This window comes from Euleptes europaea, chromosome 4, assembly GCF_029931775.1.
Source record: "Euleptes europaea isolate rEulEur1 chromosome 4, rEulEur1.hap1, whole genome shotgun sequence".
Lineage (NCBI taxonomy): Eukaryota > Metazoa > Chordata > Lepidosauria > Squamata > Sphaerodactylidae > Euleptes > Euleptes europaea.
Window position 1 is genome coordinate 51,969,600 of NC_079315.1, and position 18,429 is coordinate 51,988,028.

At 41.6% G+C, this 18,429-nt stretch overlaps 1 protein-coding gene across 1 annotated transcript in view; it reads left to right on the plus strand.

Moving 5' to 3' along the window:
• Positions 1–18,429, plus strand: part of PCSK5 (proprotein convertase subtilisin/kexin type 5) — a 341,064-nt gene that overhangs the window by 168,643 nt on the left and 153,992 nt on the right. Inside the window, exon 9 of the mRNA XM_056848984.1 lies at positions 12,465–12,565. Within this exon, the coding sequence (XP_056704962.1) occupies positions 12,465–12,565 (101 nt within the window). The remainder of the gene's footprint in view (positions 1–12,464; positions 12,566–18,429) is intronic.

Sequence of the window (18,429 nt, forward strand, 5' to 3'; positions counted from 1 at the left end):
TGGGAAACCTTGCAGCAGACCCTGCACATCAATGTGCTTGAACTACGTGCAATCCGTTATTCACTTACCTCCTTTGCAGATATCCTCCGAGGGTCCAGAACATTGGTGCAATCAGACAATACTTCTGCAGTATATTACATCAACAAGCAGGGAGGCACGGTCTCTATCCCATTATGCAAGGAAGTGCAGAGAGTATGGCAGGTGGCCCTGGAAAACGATATTTCCCTGAGAGCCATCCATATAGCAGGTGCTCACATACCTGGGCAGACAATCTCAGCTGAGAGTTCCTCAAGAACCACGAGTGGGAAGTCCAAGACAAGTTCCTGATTCCCATTTTTCAGGCATGGGGGGGGGGTCCCACTGGTCGACCTGTTCACCTCTCAAGAGAACAGGAGGATAAAGTTGTTTTGCTCGATAGCGGGTCACGACCAGGAGTCCCTAGGCCAGGGGATATTTTCCAGCTACATTGGTCGGGCACACTTTTTTATGCTTTCCCCCCCTTCCCTCACCTGTCCAGGGTTTGGGGAAAGATCAAGGCAGATCATACATCTTGCATTCTGATTGCCCCCTTCTGCCCCACCAAATCTGGTTTTTTGAGCTGTTCCACCTAGCAGACTAGAACTTCAGAGAACTCCAAAGGGTCCCAGAGTTACTGAGGTGGGGCACCCTCATGCACCATGACATACAACTGTTACACCTGACAGCTTGGAGGATAGAACCCAAGATATAAGTTTATCCGTCCCAGTGAGAGAGATCCTATTACAAGCCAGAAAGCCATCCACTCGATACTCATATGACTTGAAGTGGGAGAGGTTTGAACGATGGGCAAATTCCAAGACACTGTCTGCGTTTAATTGCCCCTTGCCCCAAATTTTGGATTACCTGTTAGATTTTACTAGTGAGGGACCAGTGGCCTCATCAGTTAAGGTACACCTAGCTGCCATATCGGCTTACCATTCAAGGTAGAGGGGTACACAGTATTTGCTCACCCATTGTCGAAGTGCTTCATGAAAGGTCTCGTCAACACTTCCCTTCCTGTTCCTAGGATTACCCCCCAGTGGTCTTTATTCTTGATCCTGGCTAAGCTTATGCAGCCCCCCTTTTGAGCCTTTAGCTACCTCTCAACTCTCCCTATTGATGGCCAAGATAGCCTTCTTAGTGGCAGTGACTTCCACCAGGAGGGTGGGAGAACAAGCAATTCTCAGAATTGACAAACCCTTCTTGAAGATATTTAATGAAAAGGTGGTCCTGCATCCGAGTCTGCAGTTTAGGCCCAAGGTGATTTCTAAGTTTCACTTGACCCAGGAGGTAGTGCTGCCAGTTTTCTTCCTAAAGCCCTCATCAGAGGCAGAAAAAATGCTATACACACTAGACGTGAGAAGGGCCATTTTATACTACATAGACAGGACAAGAGACTTTAGGAGGTCCAAAAGTCTCTTTATTTGCTACCATGGCCCAAAGAAGGGGAGACCTGCCTCAGCTCAGTCCATTGCGAGATGGGTAGTGTCAGCTGTTAGGTCCGCTTATAAGGAAGCAGGCAAGCCATGGCCACTTGATGTAAAAGCTCACTTGACTAGGGCTCAGGGTTCATCTGCCACTTTCCATAGGAAGGTGTCTCTTGTCGACATCTGTAAGGCAGCGACATGGTCAAGTGAGGACATGTTCATCAAGCACTACACCATAGACCTGCAAACAAGGAGAGATGCAAAGGTTGGAAAGGCGGTCTTACAGACGTTGTTCCAGTCGCTCGACACCCACCTCTGGGTGTAAGTAGCTTTTTAAAATCCCAAATGTGGGGCTGCACTGAAGACCAAAAATGAAAACAGAGTTGCACTTACCTGTAACTGCTGTTCATTGAGGTCTTCTGTGCAGACACACATTCCCTCCCACCTTGACAACAATTTTGTCAATTGAGTCCTCAAAACCTTGGGACGGTGGCGGGCGTGGAACTGAGGAGGGAGGGGATGCCTCGCCCAGGAGCACATGGCGGTTTGATGGGAAGTTGCCCCCACCTGCTCTATGGGAGGGGCATCCCCAGTTTAGGCCTGAGGCTAGTAAAAAAGTTTCCGGTGGCAGGCCTACGTGCAGGCGCAGTCCCAAATGTGTGTCTGCACAGAAGGCCTCAATGAACAGCAGTTACAGGTAAGTGTAATTCTGTTTTATTATTGCTCCCCCATCCCCAACAATAAAAATGCCAACACAAGCAAATGGGCTTAACTTGGTTTTCTTCAGTAAATAGCTGATCTGAGCCTAACTGTAGCCCAACTCCCAGTTCAGGCACCCTAGCTACTGGGCTGCCAAAGCCATGCCAGCATTATGGGGAATCCCACCATGGCTCCAATTGCAAAGCAGCATTGATCCACTTGTAGCTTTTCTTTTCCTGCACACAATGGTATGCCCAGAGGAACTGTTATTCTACCACCCTCCCCGCATACTTGCAAACACTTAAGTTCAGACTGGTGAACATCCAGCCCTGAGGGGGCCTCTCTCCAAACCCCTGACTAGTAAGACATGAGAGACCAGTTTGGGAATTCTCTCCCATCATCAGATTTATTTTATTTGATTTATACCCTTGCCCTTTCACAGCAAGCTGGACTCAGGGTGACTTACAACAATAATCAATAAATATATAAAAATACAAGTTAAAACATAATTAAAACTTTAATCCTAATCTGAACTAATACAATATAAAAGAGTCAGTGTGGTGTAGTGGTTAAAAGTGACAGACTCTAATCTGGAGAACCGAGTTTGATTCCCCACTCCTACACATGAAGCTTGCTGGGTGACCTTGGGCTAGTCACAGTTCTGCCAGAACCCTCTCAGCCTCACCTACCTCACAAGTAGTCAAAAAGGGCAAGAGTCCAGTAGCACCTTAAAGACTAACAAAAATATTTTCTGGTAGGGTATGAGCTTTCGTGAGCCACAGCTCACTTCTTCAGATACAGCTAGAATGTGAATCCATCGGTCTTTAAGTAGAGGAACAGTATGTAAATGTCAATAGCAGGCTTGATTGGATTAGGTGTGATATGCAGAAGAGTCTGTGATGTCCAGGGGAGAGATGGGTGTGGAGAAATCAGCATTGGTAATGGGCCATGAATGCAAGGTCTTTATTCAGCCCAGGTAAATGCATTGACTTTAGTTTGAATATCAACTGTAATTCAGCAGTTTCTCTTTCCAATCTCCCTTTAAAATTCCTTTGTAAGAGAACTGCTACTCTTAAATCTGCAACAGAATGTCCTGGAAGGTTGAAATGTTCACCCACTGGTTTTTGAATATTGTGTTTTCTGATGTCAGACTTATGTCCATTTAATCTTTGTCTAAGAGACTGACCTGTTTGTCCAGTGTAGATTGTGGAAGGGCATTGCTGGCATGTGATGGCATAAATCACATTAGAAGATGAGCAGGAATATGAACCTGAGATAGTATGGCTGACATTGGTGGGTCCAGAGATGGTGTTCCTAGAATCTATATGAGGGCAAAGTTGACGAAAGCTCATACCCTACCAGAAAATATTTTTGTTAGTCTTTAAGGTGCTACTGGACTCTTGCCCTTTTTGACTACTGCAAACAGATTAACACGGCTACCCACTGTGAACTACCTCACAAGGAGTCTGTTGTGGGGAGAGGAAGGGAAGGCAATTATAAAAGATTCCTTAAAAGTAGAGGAAAGTGGGGTATAAAAACCAACTCTTCTCCTTCTCCTTCTAAAATAGCACCCTGACTACACTCCAATATGATGATGGTGGACTAAAGATGGTAAAAGGGAGGCCACCAGACATACAGCAGTCTCACCACTCTCACCAGGACCAAAAGGGAAGGGGAAAGGACAAGGGGAAGGGAAGGAGGCCTCAGGGTGCTCACCAACCATTCCTAACTTGACCAAGAGCGCACACTTTTCCAGCCAACCTAAGGAGGGCCTAACCAATCTAAACCTAGACCTATTTACTTGAGTATTACCCACTCTGGAAAGTGACAAATGAAACAGAAGGGGAAAGAACACTTTCATGGCCAATGTGAAAGAATAAAAAAAAAATCATTCATAACCCTGAAGTGAGTTGCTAATCCCACCTTGCTCAATATGGGAATGGGTGAGTTGGCAGCTCCAAATGGCAAGTGCCAACCCTGAGGAGTCGTCAGTGTATAAAATTTGCTGGCTCCCTCCCCCTGAATGGATGAAGAGTCCCGGCTCCTCAAATGCCCACACAAAAGCTTGGCTTTTGGGGGTGGGGGGAGGAAAAAGAGGGCAGGCAAAGGCATCTCTGAAGCCACAGGGAGCAGGAGGTGGCTTTATCATTACTAAACCGTTTTAATACTTTTTTAAATGTTTTGGATGCTTCCTTCATCTCAGTCCTGTGTGCTTTGTTTGAAATAAACTAGTAGTCCCAGACTAGAGCATTTTGCCATTAATTAAAAAAATGGTCACTGCTTCCACTGGCTTTGAAAAACAGGTATGATTCCACATGACACTGAACATATTTATGCATCATGAGGTGCCAAAGTAGATAAAATAATAGTACCCTCAGGATTTCATTAAAGTTTTGTTTTCAGTTTGGGGAACAAGCAAGTTGAAGCTGTCATGCCCTCAGCAGGCTAAAAATGTTCCAAACACTTCTGCAGGCTCAAGACATGAAATATGGAATATCTTGAAATAAGAGGCTTAGGGGGAGAGAAATGATGATGTTATCAGCAAATAAAACAGCTGTTTTTGACCTGAATAACTAACTTTTTCTGATAGAGAGGGTCAAAGAAAGACTGATTAAACATCTTCATAAAAGCTGCATAAAAAGTCATTCACCAGTACCTTACATCTAAGCAAGTAACTTGTAGAAAAGCATTGCGAGATGGTAGCTGATAGCCCTATCCTAGGATATCTGCATACAAATAGGCTGGGACATTTCATCCTTATAAACTATGCAGCTTTTGCTGTTTTGCAGGATTACTATGTCTGAGTGTATATTCAAGGGTGGCATTCTAGTTTTTTTTTTCTCTTTTAGACATAAGACCACACTTTCTCCCAAAAAGTAATCATGAAAATCATTATTGTGATTATGAACTTTTTAAGGGCAAATGGTGCATTTAATTTGTACTGGTGCATTAAAAGTATTATGTAGCTCAGATTTCAATAAGAGGGGCATGATTACAAAAAGTAATCATGAAAATCATTATTGTAATTATGAACTTTTTAAGGGCAAATGGTGCATTTAATTTGTACTGGTGCATTAAAAGTATTATGTTGTTCAGATTTCAATAAGAGGGGCAGTGTTGGTTTTTTTTTTTTTTTTAAGGGAACAGTTATTGGGTTAACAGCTGGACCAGATTGGAAAAAAATCTATTCTGGTTAAAAGATGGAGAATTAGTGCAGCCCCTACCCCACTTAGTGGACTGACATCTTTGTCACACTAGCACATAGTACATGAAGCTGCCTTTTACTGAATCAGAGCACTGATCGTGGCCTGTATTGTCTACTCAGACTGTCAGTGCTGTGTCCAGAGTCTCGGGCAGAGGTCTTTCACATCGCCTACCACCTGATCCTTTTACCTGGAGATGCCAGGGATTGAACCTGGGACCTTCTGCATGCTAAACAGATGCTCTATCACTGAGCCATGGTCCTTCCCATTAATCCCCTTGTATGTCTTATTCATACCCCTGCCAATTTCACATCTCAGTATTGTAACTAGTGAGGCTACTCTTAGGTTTCCCTGGAATTGTGAACACTGTTTTTCTTTTTGAAATGCTTTTCTGTTGGGGGTCCCATGGTCTTTGTGAGGAATACAAGCTGTCCTAGAAAACTCAGTCTTGATGGTGAACATTTAAAAACATGTCAGAGATCTCAGTGGACTTCCAGATAAACTGCCATTAGTAAAGTCCCTTTGAAAATCTCAAATAGGTTTTCTGCAGGAGAGGTGCTCATAGCACTTTCCCTAATAATATATTAGCCATAGAAAAGGGCTCCCTAAGTAGAAACAGTAGTAACCACAATAATATTTTCATCAGTGTAGCCGTTATATAGATGTGATCATGCCTAGCCATAATCACTGAAATCAATAACTTCAGTTATTTGTGCATTGAATTTTGGCTCATGGTTTAACTATTAATTTAGTTGCATGACTCTTCTAAAACTAGATATCCCTAATTCAGTAACATCTTTTTGAGGGAAGGTCCTTAAAATATGAAGTTGACCTATATAGAAAATATGGGAAGTTACTAGACATGTTGCAGTACTTTGTTGAACACCCCTAAGCAAACTCGATTTTTTTCAACGGATCATTAGGTACAACTCCACTCAGTTCCCCATTTCCCTGTCAATATTCCAGTGTGTTGTCATGTACCTGCCACACTAGTAGGCAATTGAACAATTCCAGGTTTTGTAAGATCTCCATTTCCAAAGTTTTCTTTTTTGGGGGAGCCTAAGTCATACCATGCCACACCATAGCTCTGAACTGGATAGCTCAGGCTAGCCCAATTTCATCAGATCTCAGAAGCTAAGCAGGGTTGGCCTTGATTAGTATTTGGATGGGAGACCAACAAAGAATTCTAGGGTTGCTACACAGAGGCAAGAATGGCAAGCCTCCTCTGAACGTCTTTTGCCTTGAAACCCTCATGGGGCCGCCATAAGTCAGCTGTGACTTGGTGGCAAAAAAAACCCCATATGATCATGCAACCCTGTTCTCCCTGATTTTTAATTGATCTGATTTCCTCTGATGTGTCTGTGTGTCATGGGTCAGCCTTCTGGGGCTTCCTCAAAGGATGAAGACCTTGAAGCTGAAGGCTGTGAAAGAGAGGAGCAGCAGCAGGCTGAGCAGCTGCAGACAGAGTAGCCTCAGGTCGATGGGTCCTCCCTTTGTCTGCAGCCACCCAACACAGAAGACTCACTTGTGTCAGAGGTCCAGCCACAGGCAGTGCCACCAGAGAGCCCCCAAAGCCGCTGGAACAGAGGCACAGGAGACTCAGGACACAGCTACTTCTGCAAAGATGGAATGCTAGACTGCAGGCCCAGCGAGGAGCACTCCCTGCTGACAGTGATAAGATTATTGAGCTTGACCAGGCAGGGAGTGCTGAGATGGGATAACAAGCAACAGCTGGTTCCCCCCAGGTCTACTTAAATCATCAAGTAGGGTTGGCTGTTGTGCAAGCAACTTGTCACCAACCTCCTTGTGTATCGGCTTTGTTTCCCTGCAATACTTTGGATTCCTGGTATCCTGACTTCTTTGACTGACCCTGACTAACACCTTGGACTGCCCTTGCCTGTGTTGATATCTTGGACCTCGTCTGATCTGTGAATGACCTTTGACTGCTTCCCAGACTATGCTTCCAGCTTGCCTACAACACAACACTGCACTTCCTGCTAAGGAACAAAATAGCCATGACTTTGTAAGATTTATGAATGGATCCCCCACAGATTTTTGTCAGTGCAAGTTGCAACTTTGGGGAAGAGGGAAAGTATAGTTACTATGTTGTGTTTAAACAAGGGGGGGAAACAGATCCAGAAGTCCAATTGTGGTCAGGAAAATAGTAAGAATGGGTGGGTTAAATAGTGAGGGTTAAATTTCCCTACCCCTGTGACAGCCCTGTTCTGAATTGGGCCCCCCACAGTTGCTTTGTAAAAAACCCATGGGAGTTTTATGATTTTCCCTCCAATGTCAGACTTAATTTAGCACTCTATTTGTTTTAACCATAGTTGAAGCTCACCTCCTCTGGTTTAACGCCCCTAATCTTTGCAGATAACTTCTCGGCAAGATGGATTAAATTAATTGAGGACAAACTCCAACGTTTAGGTTTATCAAGTACAACCCTATTAAATCTTGGATGTCAAGGAGCAAAAACAACAGCCAAACAGAGGCTTTGGGACATTGCCCTTCAAGATGATAGATCAAGGGCTCACTCGGTCCCAGTAGTGGAGAACCGTATTAAATTTTTGGTTCCCCCAAATTATCTTTATGCCTCAGATCACCCTAAATATCAGAGAGCCTTCACTTTAGCCCGTTTTAATGCCCTTCCATCTGCTCTTCTTGATGGGAGATATGCGCGTCTCCCTTACGAAATCCGCCTTTGTCCATGTCAATCTGGAATGGTGGAAACAGTTGAACATGTTCTATTACACTGCCCATTTTATCAAGACATATGTAAAATGCTCATTGATCCAATTTTGTATAGCTTCCCAGATAGAGAGAGAGTTTCAGTGAGGGGAAAAAGTATTTGATCCCCTGCTGAATTTGCCCGTTTGCCCTCTGATGAAGAAATGACCAGTCCATAATTTTAATGGTAGGTTTAGTGTAGCTGTGAGAGACAGAATAACAACAGGAAAACCCCCAGAAACCCAGAAGACAAAAGTCAGAGATTGATGTGCATTATAATGAGTGAAATAAGTATTTGATCCCTTTGCAAAAGATGACTTAGTACTTGGTGGCAAAACCCTTGTTGGCAATTACAGAGGCCAGACGTTTCTTGTAGGCGGCCACCAGGTTTGCACACATCTCAGGAGGTATTTTGTCCCACTCCTCTTTGCGGATCCGCTCCAAGTCAGTCAGATTTCAAGGCTGATGTGTAGCTACTCGAACCTTCAGCTTCCTCCATAGATTTTCGATGGGATTAAGGTCTGGAGACTGGCTAGGCCACTCCAGGACCTTAATGTGCTTCTTCCTGAGCCACTCCTTTGTTGCCTTGGCCGTGTGTTTTGGGTCATTGTCATGCTGGATTACCCATCCTTGACCCATTTTCAATGTCCTGGCTGGGGGAAGGAGGTGCTCACCCAAGATTTGACGATACATGGTCCCGTCCATCGTCCCTTCGATGCGGTGAAGGTGTCCTGTCCCCTTAGCAGAAAAATACCCCCAAAGCATAATATGTCCCCCTCCATGTTTGACGGTAGGGATGATGTTCTTGGGGTCGTAGGCAGCATTCCTCCTCCTCCAAACACGGCGAGTTGAGTTGATGCCAAAGAGCTCGATTTTGGTCTCACCTGACCACAACATTTTCACCCAGTTCTCCTCTGGGTCATTCAGATGTGCATTGGCAAACTGCAGACAGGCCTGTACATGTGCTGTCCTGAGCAAGGGGACCTTGCGGGCTCTGCAAGATCTCAGTCCTTTACGGCGTAGTGTGTTACCAACTGTTTTCATGGTGACTATGGTCCCAGCTGCCCTGAGATCATTGACAAGTTCCCCCCGTGTAGTTCTGGGCTGCTTCATCACCATTCTCATGATCATTGCAACTCCACGAGATGAGATCTTGCATGGGGCCCCAGACTGAGGGAGGTTGACGGTTAGGGTTAGGGTTGTCACCTTCTCACCAAGCTGCTTGACAATAGTCTTGTAGCCTAGTCCAGCCTTGTGCAGGTCTACAGTCTTGTCACTGACATCCTTGGACAGCTCTTTGGTCTTGGTCATGGTGGCTAGTTTGGAATCTGATGGATTGATTGCTTCTGTCAACAGCAGAACCCTAACCCTAACCCTAATCTGGCTGGTTGATAGGGGATCAAATACTTATTTCACTCATTATAATGCACATCAATCTCTGACTTTTGTCTTCTGGGTTTCTGGGGGTTTTCCTGTTGTTATTTTGTCTCTCACAGCTACACTAAACCTACCATTAAAATTATGGACTGGTCATTTCTTCGTCAGAGGGCAAACGGGCAAATTTAGCAGGGGATCAAATACTTTTTTCTCTCACTGTAGCTATACCACTTTATTATTAGATTATTCTGTTAAAGATATTACCTATCAGGTTGTGAGATTTTGTGCCAGGGCATGCGCTATAAGGCAGAACAAGCTGTTACAATGACTTTTCATGTTAAACATACTATTTTACCAAGAGTTGATGTAACTAAATTTACGTTTTATTGAGCATATTTTAGACATTTTGTTTTTAATTACTTATGATATTTCTTTTTGTGCAAGCTGGTCTTTGACCGTAATAAACAAATGTATGTATGTATGTTTTAACCATGGGGATTCTCCAAGGCTCTGGTAATGGGAGTGAGGAATATTCCACATCTCTAACTTAAAGGGGTAATGTTAGGAAGTATTGTACACATCATGATGCAGAGGCAGACAATGGCAAACCACCTCTGAATATCTCTTGCCTTGAAAACCCTCAGGGGTTGCCATGAGACAGCTGTGACTTGACGGCAAAACAAATTGTATCTAACTTCTCAGTAAGAAGTAAACCTACTGTGCCTTCTAGTGTTTTGGTCAATGAATGCATAGGAAGTGGCATGAATGGCAAGAACGTGGCATTTATTTTTTAACCTAATTCAATGGCATTTTATTAAAATTAATCAAATTGTATAGATGCAGACACAGTAAAAGTACTGTGTACCTTTAGCTCCCACCATCATCACAAAATTCTGGCTACTGGTCTGGGAGGTTCAAAGCATTTTGTCCTTTACATGCAAAGATTAGCTGTGGCAAAATTTTATATCCCAAGGATTTAAGGCCAAACCCATGTTAAATAGACAAGATGCAGTCTTCTGACTGATATTGATATTGTACAGTAAGGTCCTAAATACAAATGCATTATCTTTGTCATGAGCTACTTGTTTTATTCTTGACCCTTGCTGAGAAAGCAAAATTTTCTTTTCACATCATTTTCCCACTCTGCTTGCTGCTTTCTGATTTCCAAGTTATTCCAGCACATGCATAACTCAGCTACAGTGGCATGTCATCTTCTTGGCTGCCTGTTAACTTTCTTCTGGCAGCAGTATTGGTCTTTTCAATTGGTACTTCATGTTATTCTTTCAGAGGCTTTGTACATTGTTTTCTAGTCATGTTTTATAAAACATAAAAGATCATTATACATACTTATTTTAGAACTAATAACACTGCATAACAATCCTTTGGGTAACTTCATCTATTACTGGAATAAGCCACTATGTTCTGTCTTTTCTTCATTAAATTTCAGTTACTTTTCCCCTATAACATCATATAAGGAAAGAGGTCATGGTTTTGTATGTGTTTTTCTCACTGGCATATCTTTGGATATGACTGTAAAGGTTGAATCCTATGAATTGTTTGTGGAGGAAGTCAATGAAGAAAGTGGCCAGAAGAGAGGGGTGCTTTTGCCTGATTGCTTTTCCTTATACTGCAGCCCCCTATGCCAAATGGTATGTTGTCCATGAGGATCCCTCAACACCAAGCATTGCCTTTTCAGTCACAGGGGCATGCTGTATAATGGGAAGATAAAGAACATTTTTCTCTGTGAAGGCTTTACATAGAATCCGACCTAATATTTCAATTTTTGGGGTTATTTTTAAATCACTGTTAATGACTGGCATTATTTATATATTTACCATATTCTTGAGACAAAAATCATCTTTCAGACAGGATTGTATCATTTAAAATTCAATCCATACTCCTGTTGGTAAGCAGTAAACATCTATAAGATTCAGACTTGCAAACTAAAACAAGAAATGGGAGTAAAGAGAAAAGGAAGGACTAGCTTGATAATACAAAAACAAAGTGTTACCAGACATTTATACTCAGTTTGTTCTGTAATGATGATATTTTGCTGGTGTTCTTGCAAGAAATATGAGACTGAGCCCCTCAGCAGTTTTGGATTTTTCTATATAAGGTTTTTTTTTTTGTTATTCACTCCTACTTTCCAAATTTTTAACCTATTAATTGTTCCAGACCATATCATATTTCTCACTTTCATCATATAATGGACACAATAAAACATGCATTTAAAACATGTGTTCAGCACAAATACAGAAAACACCAGATGGGCTCTGTCTTGGAGATTAAAACAATACACACAAGGTTAAACTTAAACATGTGCTTTCTTGGCACATGACATAATCTGTGTACAGCAACCTCCCTCACACATATCAAAGGGGGTACTTGTAACCAAGTGTGCAAGCCCTGTTCCTGCCACCCACCTCACATGGACATAGTGCCTACATCCATACAAACTGTTTGGGTGATTGAGAATGCTTGAAAAGCAACATTCTCAATAATGAGCATAAATCCTGTATCTGTACAGCTTGTAGACACTGTGTTGATGTACTGCAAATGTATATAGGCAGGAGGCAGGGTCAAGGGACACATATGAGCCAGAACATGACCAGCATACTCATTCTTACTCAGCTGCTGTGTGTATAGTTGAGACATAGCATCTACTTTTGTTGTTGGAATGAACACAGTAAAAGCTAGTACTCTTGCCATAGAAAGTGTAAAACTAATATCAGGGTAGAATTTAATTTTCCATGCAATATTGCCATAGAAAATTGAACTCATTCAATCTTTTGACTGACATCAGTGATAAAACTCATGGTTTTCACGGCTTTGGATTTTCAGTACTGTTTTTGATGGCACACACCACTGCAAAGGAAGTGCAACCCAACTTACGTCAAATGTATCACTTAGTTTGGTTCTCAGTACTTGACCCTCCCTTAAGTCATGTGGGCAACTGGAACATACTTTCATGCCAGCAACCATGTTCTGAATTTCATGCTCTCTTTTTCTCCAGATCACTACAGACTTGAGACAGCGTTGCACAGACAGCCACACAGGAACTTCAGCCTCTGCACCTATGGCTGCAGGAATAATTGCACTGGCACTGGAAGCAAAGTAAGATTTAAGTTATACTTTTAATGTAAAGTTCTTAGAGATCAGATTTTGAATATTTGGAGAATTTTTGGTTTATTTACCTCAAGATAAATTAGTTTTGCTCCAAAGTATCTGAGGTAAAACAAGGATATTTAGTTAGGTATGGACTTGTGCCCCCCACTTTTGGGAGCCTTGCAGTTTAATTAATGAAGGTGCTGATCACCTGGACAGTGGGTAAGTCAGCCCCATCCTGTACGGACCCTGCCATGTGTTTGTGTATAGTGCCTTCAAGTCCCAGCCAACTTCTGGTGACCCCAGTAAGGAGATTTCAAAGCAAGTGATTAAGCACAGGTGGTTTGCCATTGCCTTCATCTGCAGTCTTCCTTGGAGGTGTCCCTTCCAAGTACTGACCCTGCTTAGCTTCTGAGATCCAGTGAGATCAGGCTGTATCATGCTGCCTTCCTTCCATGAACCCTGCCATGCAGATGATCAATTACTTTTTGATCAAAGCACAGGGATATTTCCTCCTCAGCTGGTGTTACTTCCTTGGGCAATAGCTGCTCTGATCAGATCAGTGTGCCAAGGCCACAGAGGTCTCTTAAGGCTGGAGGGAGGAGCTTATCGCAGACATTGTATCCCCCTGAGGACTGCAGTAATGTTCAGGTATATTCTTACTAGCTTGACATGCATTTATGTTAAGACACAGCTTCAACATTTATCATAAATTAACATTCCAGATATGTCTACTACATCAAGAATGGTTTATAGACTATTCTGTACCATATATGATGAATACAAAGAAAATTTCACACAAAATTGAATGGTTTTAAGTCCTATCAAACAAAACATGAAGTAATGAAAACGATTATAAGCTTCTGTTCCTTACCTGTAAATGCCAGATTTGCAGTGCAATCTTAAGCAGAGTGGTAACCATTTATTTCAGTGGTCTTAGAAGGGTGTAGAAGTCAAACTATTATTATTGAACTTACAAGGCATGCGTAAGGAACTGCATGAGAAATTGAAAATGGAGGCAATAAGGGATTTTAATTGAAATACTGATTCTGCTTTGAATAGATTAGCATTTGTGTGATTATAATTAGATTGTTAATGCAGTGCTTGGAGAAAAGTTAATATAACTGTATCATCTCAAAATGGCTGTTTCAATCACATCTTAATCTCAGTTGTAAAGCAGTCATAGTTTTTCCACAACTCCAGTCTACAGATAAAATTAAATTTGTGTGAACCAACATATTATACTTAGAATAGTTATATAATAGTGTAATGCATTTATATTGCCAGAGTATTTGCGGTCAGAAACAAATCACTCTTATAACTGAAAATTTCAAAATGTAAGGGCACCTAAGTCACCTAAATAAATCATTGTTACTTTGAATCTAAAATGTATCACATGTCAACAGTACCTGAAGAAATGATAATAGGATATACTGGTCATCATGTCACAATGTTTAAAATAGTATGTTGTATATGTTCTCATGAGTAATTCACGCCTTGATACAATATGCTTTTCTTGAGTTAAATGAAAAGCAAGATTCTGGTCTCATTTGCAGCATGATCCTCCTCTATTTACTTAAAAAAATATGTACCTTAATAAACCTACTTAGTGTTGTCTTAACTGCTGTCCTGTCCTATTAGAATAATTAACTGTTGTTCATTTCTATAGATTTAGGATGTCACCCTTAATAATTAGTGTTTCCTATCTGTTCAAAGGCCAAGTTCTAATTAGCATAATTTTATTCTGTATTTATAACGTTCTTCCTCTGGATTTAATATATATTTTTATCCTTTAAACTCAGTGCTCAAGAATGCAAAGTTACACTCTCTCTTGGAACTGTGCAATTTAATATTGTTGAATAGCCTTTAGGACAGGCTTTCATTATTAGTGAATTGGCTGAGCTTGAGTCTGGCAGCTTAATCCTGTGGGGTGAGGAGTATCATCTTCTTCCTGCTCTCAGAGGTCTATGTGGCATTCACAATTCAGACACTGTTTCTGACAGATACAGGGACTGTGAGATCTCCTGGACAAATTATCTTGATACAAGGTATTATCAAAGAGATCTGGGAACTGGGTCATCATGAGAATACAATGTCGATAACCTCAACATATAACAAGAGAATTGCCATATTTCTACTTCCAGGGGATTTAAAAGTACTGGTAGTAGGCCCAGTATTAGAATCCCAATGTACTGTTGCAGTTTCTGGGGCACAAGAATATGAAGGAAAAAAACATGTCTCCATGATATATGTGATATTTCAGCAAATGAGATATTTGGAGTAAGTGATATTTTTCTAAACCTGTGGGCTTCAAAATATAAGTTACATATCCCAGGATTACTGTAATTCTTTCATTGTTATTTCATTACCTTTATTCTGTATATTAAAATATTTATATCCCACTTTTCCTCTTGGCCCAAGGAGGCTTTTGTGGCCTTTTTACCCTAGTATTTTCAGTTTGTAATCTGCTGGGTTAATGCATTTTAACAGCCCATTCCTGAAATTTGGGCTGAAAGGCCTTAGTAGGCTGATGCTGGCCTCCGCTGGTGCAGGGGCCCACACCACTGGCGCCCGGAAGGCACACACTGATGTGAGTGGCCCCAGCGCCGGCATGCAGGCCTGGACGCTGGTCCCTGACCACGGCAGTGGCAGCGCTGGGCCCGGACACCGCTGCAGCCTCCTGCCGGCCTTCTGGGGAAGAGCTACTGGGGAACAGCAGAGGACAAGTACGAGTAGTGCTGTTCTTAATGACGCAATTGGACTAAAGCCAAAAGGATGTTCAGTGGTTGACGTGAATGTATTCAAAAGGAAAGTCCAAAGCCGTTTGATGCATATAATAGGAACATGGAATGTGAGAAGCATGAATCAGAGTAGGCTTGAAATTTAAAACAAGTAATGGAATGTTTAAACATTTCAATCCTGGGAGTAAGTCAACTAAAGTGGACTGGATTAAGACATTTTCAGTCAGAATATTACAAAGTGTTTTACTCGGGGAACAACAAAAGCAAAAGAAATTGAGTGAAGCAAGATATAGCAAAGGCAGTCAGGAATGGCCCCTTATAGAACATCCACTTGCCAATTCTTGCTGAATGACATTACAACTGATGTTACGGTGAAGGTGGCGGAGTTTTTGGCAGAAGTTGTTAAGGTTAAGATTCAAACTCAATTTTAATCTAGATATGTATTATCTGTTTATCTCTGACCTTGTGACCATCAATATTATTATGCCAATAAAGGTTATCTGATCTGATTTAAAGGCAGTCAGGAGCTATAATGCAAAGTCTGACCAAATAGTATCAATCAGACTTCAGGGAAAGCCTATCAACATAACCATCATTCATGTTTATGCCCCACTACAAATGCTGATGGTCCTGACCTGGATGGCCCAGGCTAGCCTGATCTTGTCAGATCTCAGAAGCTAAGCAGGGTCAGCCCTGGTTAGTATTTGGATGGGAGACCACCAAGGAATACCAGGGTTGCTATGCAGAGGAAGGCACTGGCAAACCACCTCTGTTAGTCTCTTGCCATGAAAACCCCAAAAAGGGGTAGCCACACACACACACACACAGAGAGAGATGCTGATAAGGCAGAAACTGAAAGTTTTTATGCAAGTGTTCAGGAAGAAATTGCTCACACACCTAAACAAGATGTGCTGATAATCATAGGTGATTGGAACACAAAAGTAGGAAACAACGCAGAATCAAATGTTGTTGGCAGATTTGGTCTAGGAGCATGGAATGAAGCAGGAGAACAACTCATAGAATGCAATGAATTTGTTCATTGCAAACACATGTTTCAGGCAACCAAATAGACAGTTAAAGATAGGACATTTTGGAGGACATTGATTCATAGGGTTGCCATGAGTCAGAAGCAACTTGACAGCACTTAACACCCACACACAGGTATAATACACAAGTAAATACAATTAGAGAATCTCTGCTTCCATTTTAAGCTTTATTAAAAAAACTATTCATCATTCTTAACACTGGCTTAATCAAGTAGATTATACCATCTGTCATTGTTACATAGTTAAAAAAATGTGTGCCATCAAGTCATGGCTTACTTATGTTGACCCTTGGTGGGTTTTTTAAGACAAGAGACATTCAGAGGTGGTTTACCATTGCCTGCCTCCATGTCACGTCCCTGGTATTCCTTGGAGGTGTCCCATCCAAATACTTGCCAGAGTTGTCCCTGGTTAGCTTCTGAGATATGACGATATCAGGCTAGCCTGGGGCTATCCAGGTCAAGGCACATTGTTAATTAAAGGAGAGCAATTACATTAGTCCATAAAAGTATCTTCACCCCAAAATAAGCAGGTCACAGGCAAGGAGCCCCTTTTGAGAAGAGGCTCTCGATCAGTTCAACTTCCCATAATGACAGGATTTAAAAATAATCTCCTAACAATAGCTAACTGGTCCACTTAAAAGTGTACATCATTCTTGCCTAACTAATTATCTTATAACTTCAAACACACACAAGGTTATCTTGTCAATCAGGTCTGGCAACTTTTCCCCTGTGTTTCTGGCTGTATCCTTAACAGGATAAGAGAATATCCTTAACAGGATAACCAGCAAGCCCTGACTGGAAGAACAGAATTGCCACACAGGTTCAAATGTGAAGAGCATAGTCCTTCAAATTTGTGGGTGCCAGGCCAAGAAGGGCTTTAAAGGTAAGCACCAGGTCCTTGGGTTCAACCCAGAAACATGTTGGCAGCCATTGTATAATATGGATAGGCATAATGTGTGTACTACAGCTGGCACCAACTGACAAAGAGGGAACCACATTTTGTGCTAGTTGCAGTTTCTGGTTTGTTTTCAAGGCCAGCCCCAAGTATAGTGTTGTATAAGTCTAGTTTTTTGGTTACTGTAGCATTGATCAGCATGGCCAGGTCAGCTGTTTGCAAAAAGGAAACCAAGTTCTGTGCAAGATGAAGTTACGGAAAAAACACTTTTAGCAACAGATCCCATAGAAGGGCAAATCTAAAAAAAAAGCCTGAACACTTGATTGACTGCCAAAGATATTTTATCTGTCAACCGTTGGAAGCATAATTCCTTTCAGGCCATAAGTGTTGTCAACCAGCATCACCTCCATTTTGTCTGAACTCAATTTCAGCTTGTTTACCTTAAAAGAGCTTAATCACAGCAGCCAAGCACTTTTGGAAAGAGACAGACACTTTTGGAAAGAGACAGACACTTATGAAAACTTAGATAAAGAGATATATAGGTTGTGTCATAAGCATATTGATTATATTCAATTCCAAAGCTACAGTTGATCTCATGAAAAAGTTTCGTATAAATATTGAACATGGAGAATAATAGCCTGTGGCAGCCCTTAGGACAGACCCTAAAGAGATTATTCAGAATCCCGAGGCACCACTCTCTGCACATAGTCAGACAAAAAAAGATTGAAATACCTCATATGCTTTTCATTTAACATCAACACCATCTTTCATATTGTTTGGTGTACCATGTTGGAGGCAGCCAAGACCTCAAGCCCTATTAATAGGGAAGCATGTATTTTATCAGCAGGTAAATGGACATTTCCCACCAGAGCAACTAAGGCCATCTCTCTTCTGTCCTGTTCTGTCCTGAAGTCAGATTGAAATGGGTCAAGAGTAATTTCTTATAAAGCCAATCATTTAGTGGCTTGTGCCTCCTTTTTAAACAATAGCATACTGCCCTGATCTTCTTTTAGAAAAGAATGGTCTGTTCCATTTCCACAAATGCTTAATTATATTCTTTTTTTTCCCATCTTCATGATGAAAAAAGGCCAAGTCATCATGAAGGCCAAGTCATCATGAATACAAATACAATAGCTAGGGTTAGACTTTAAGATCCTAAATATTTAGTAAGATTGGTAGGCATATGACAGAA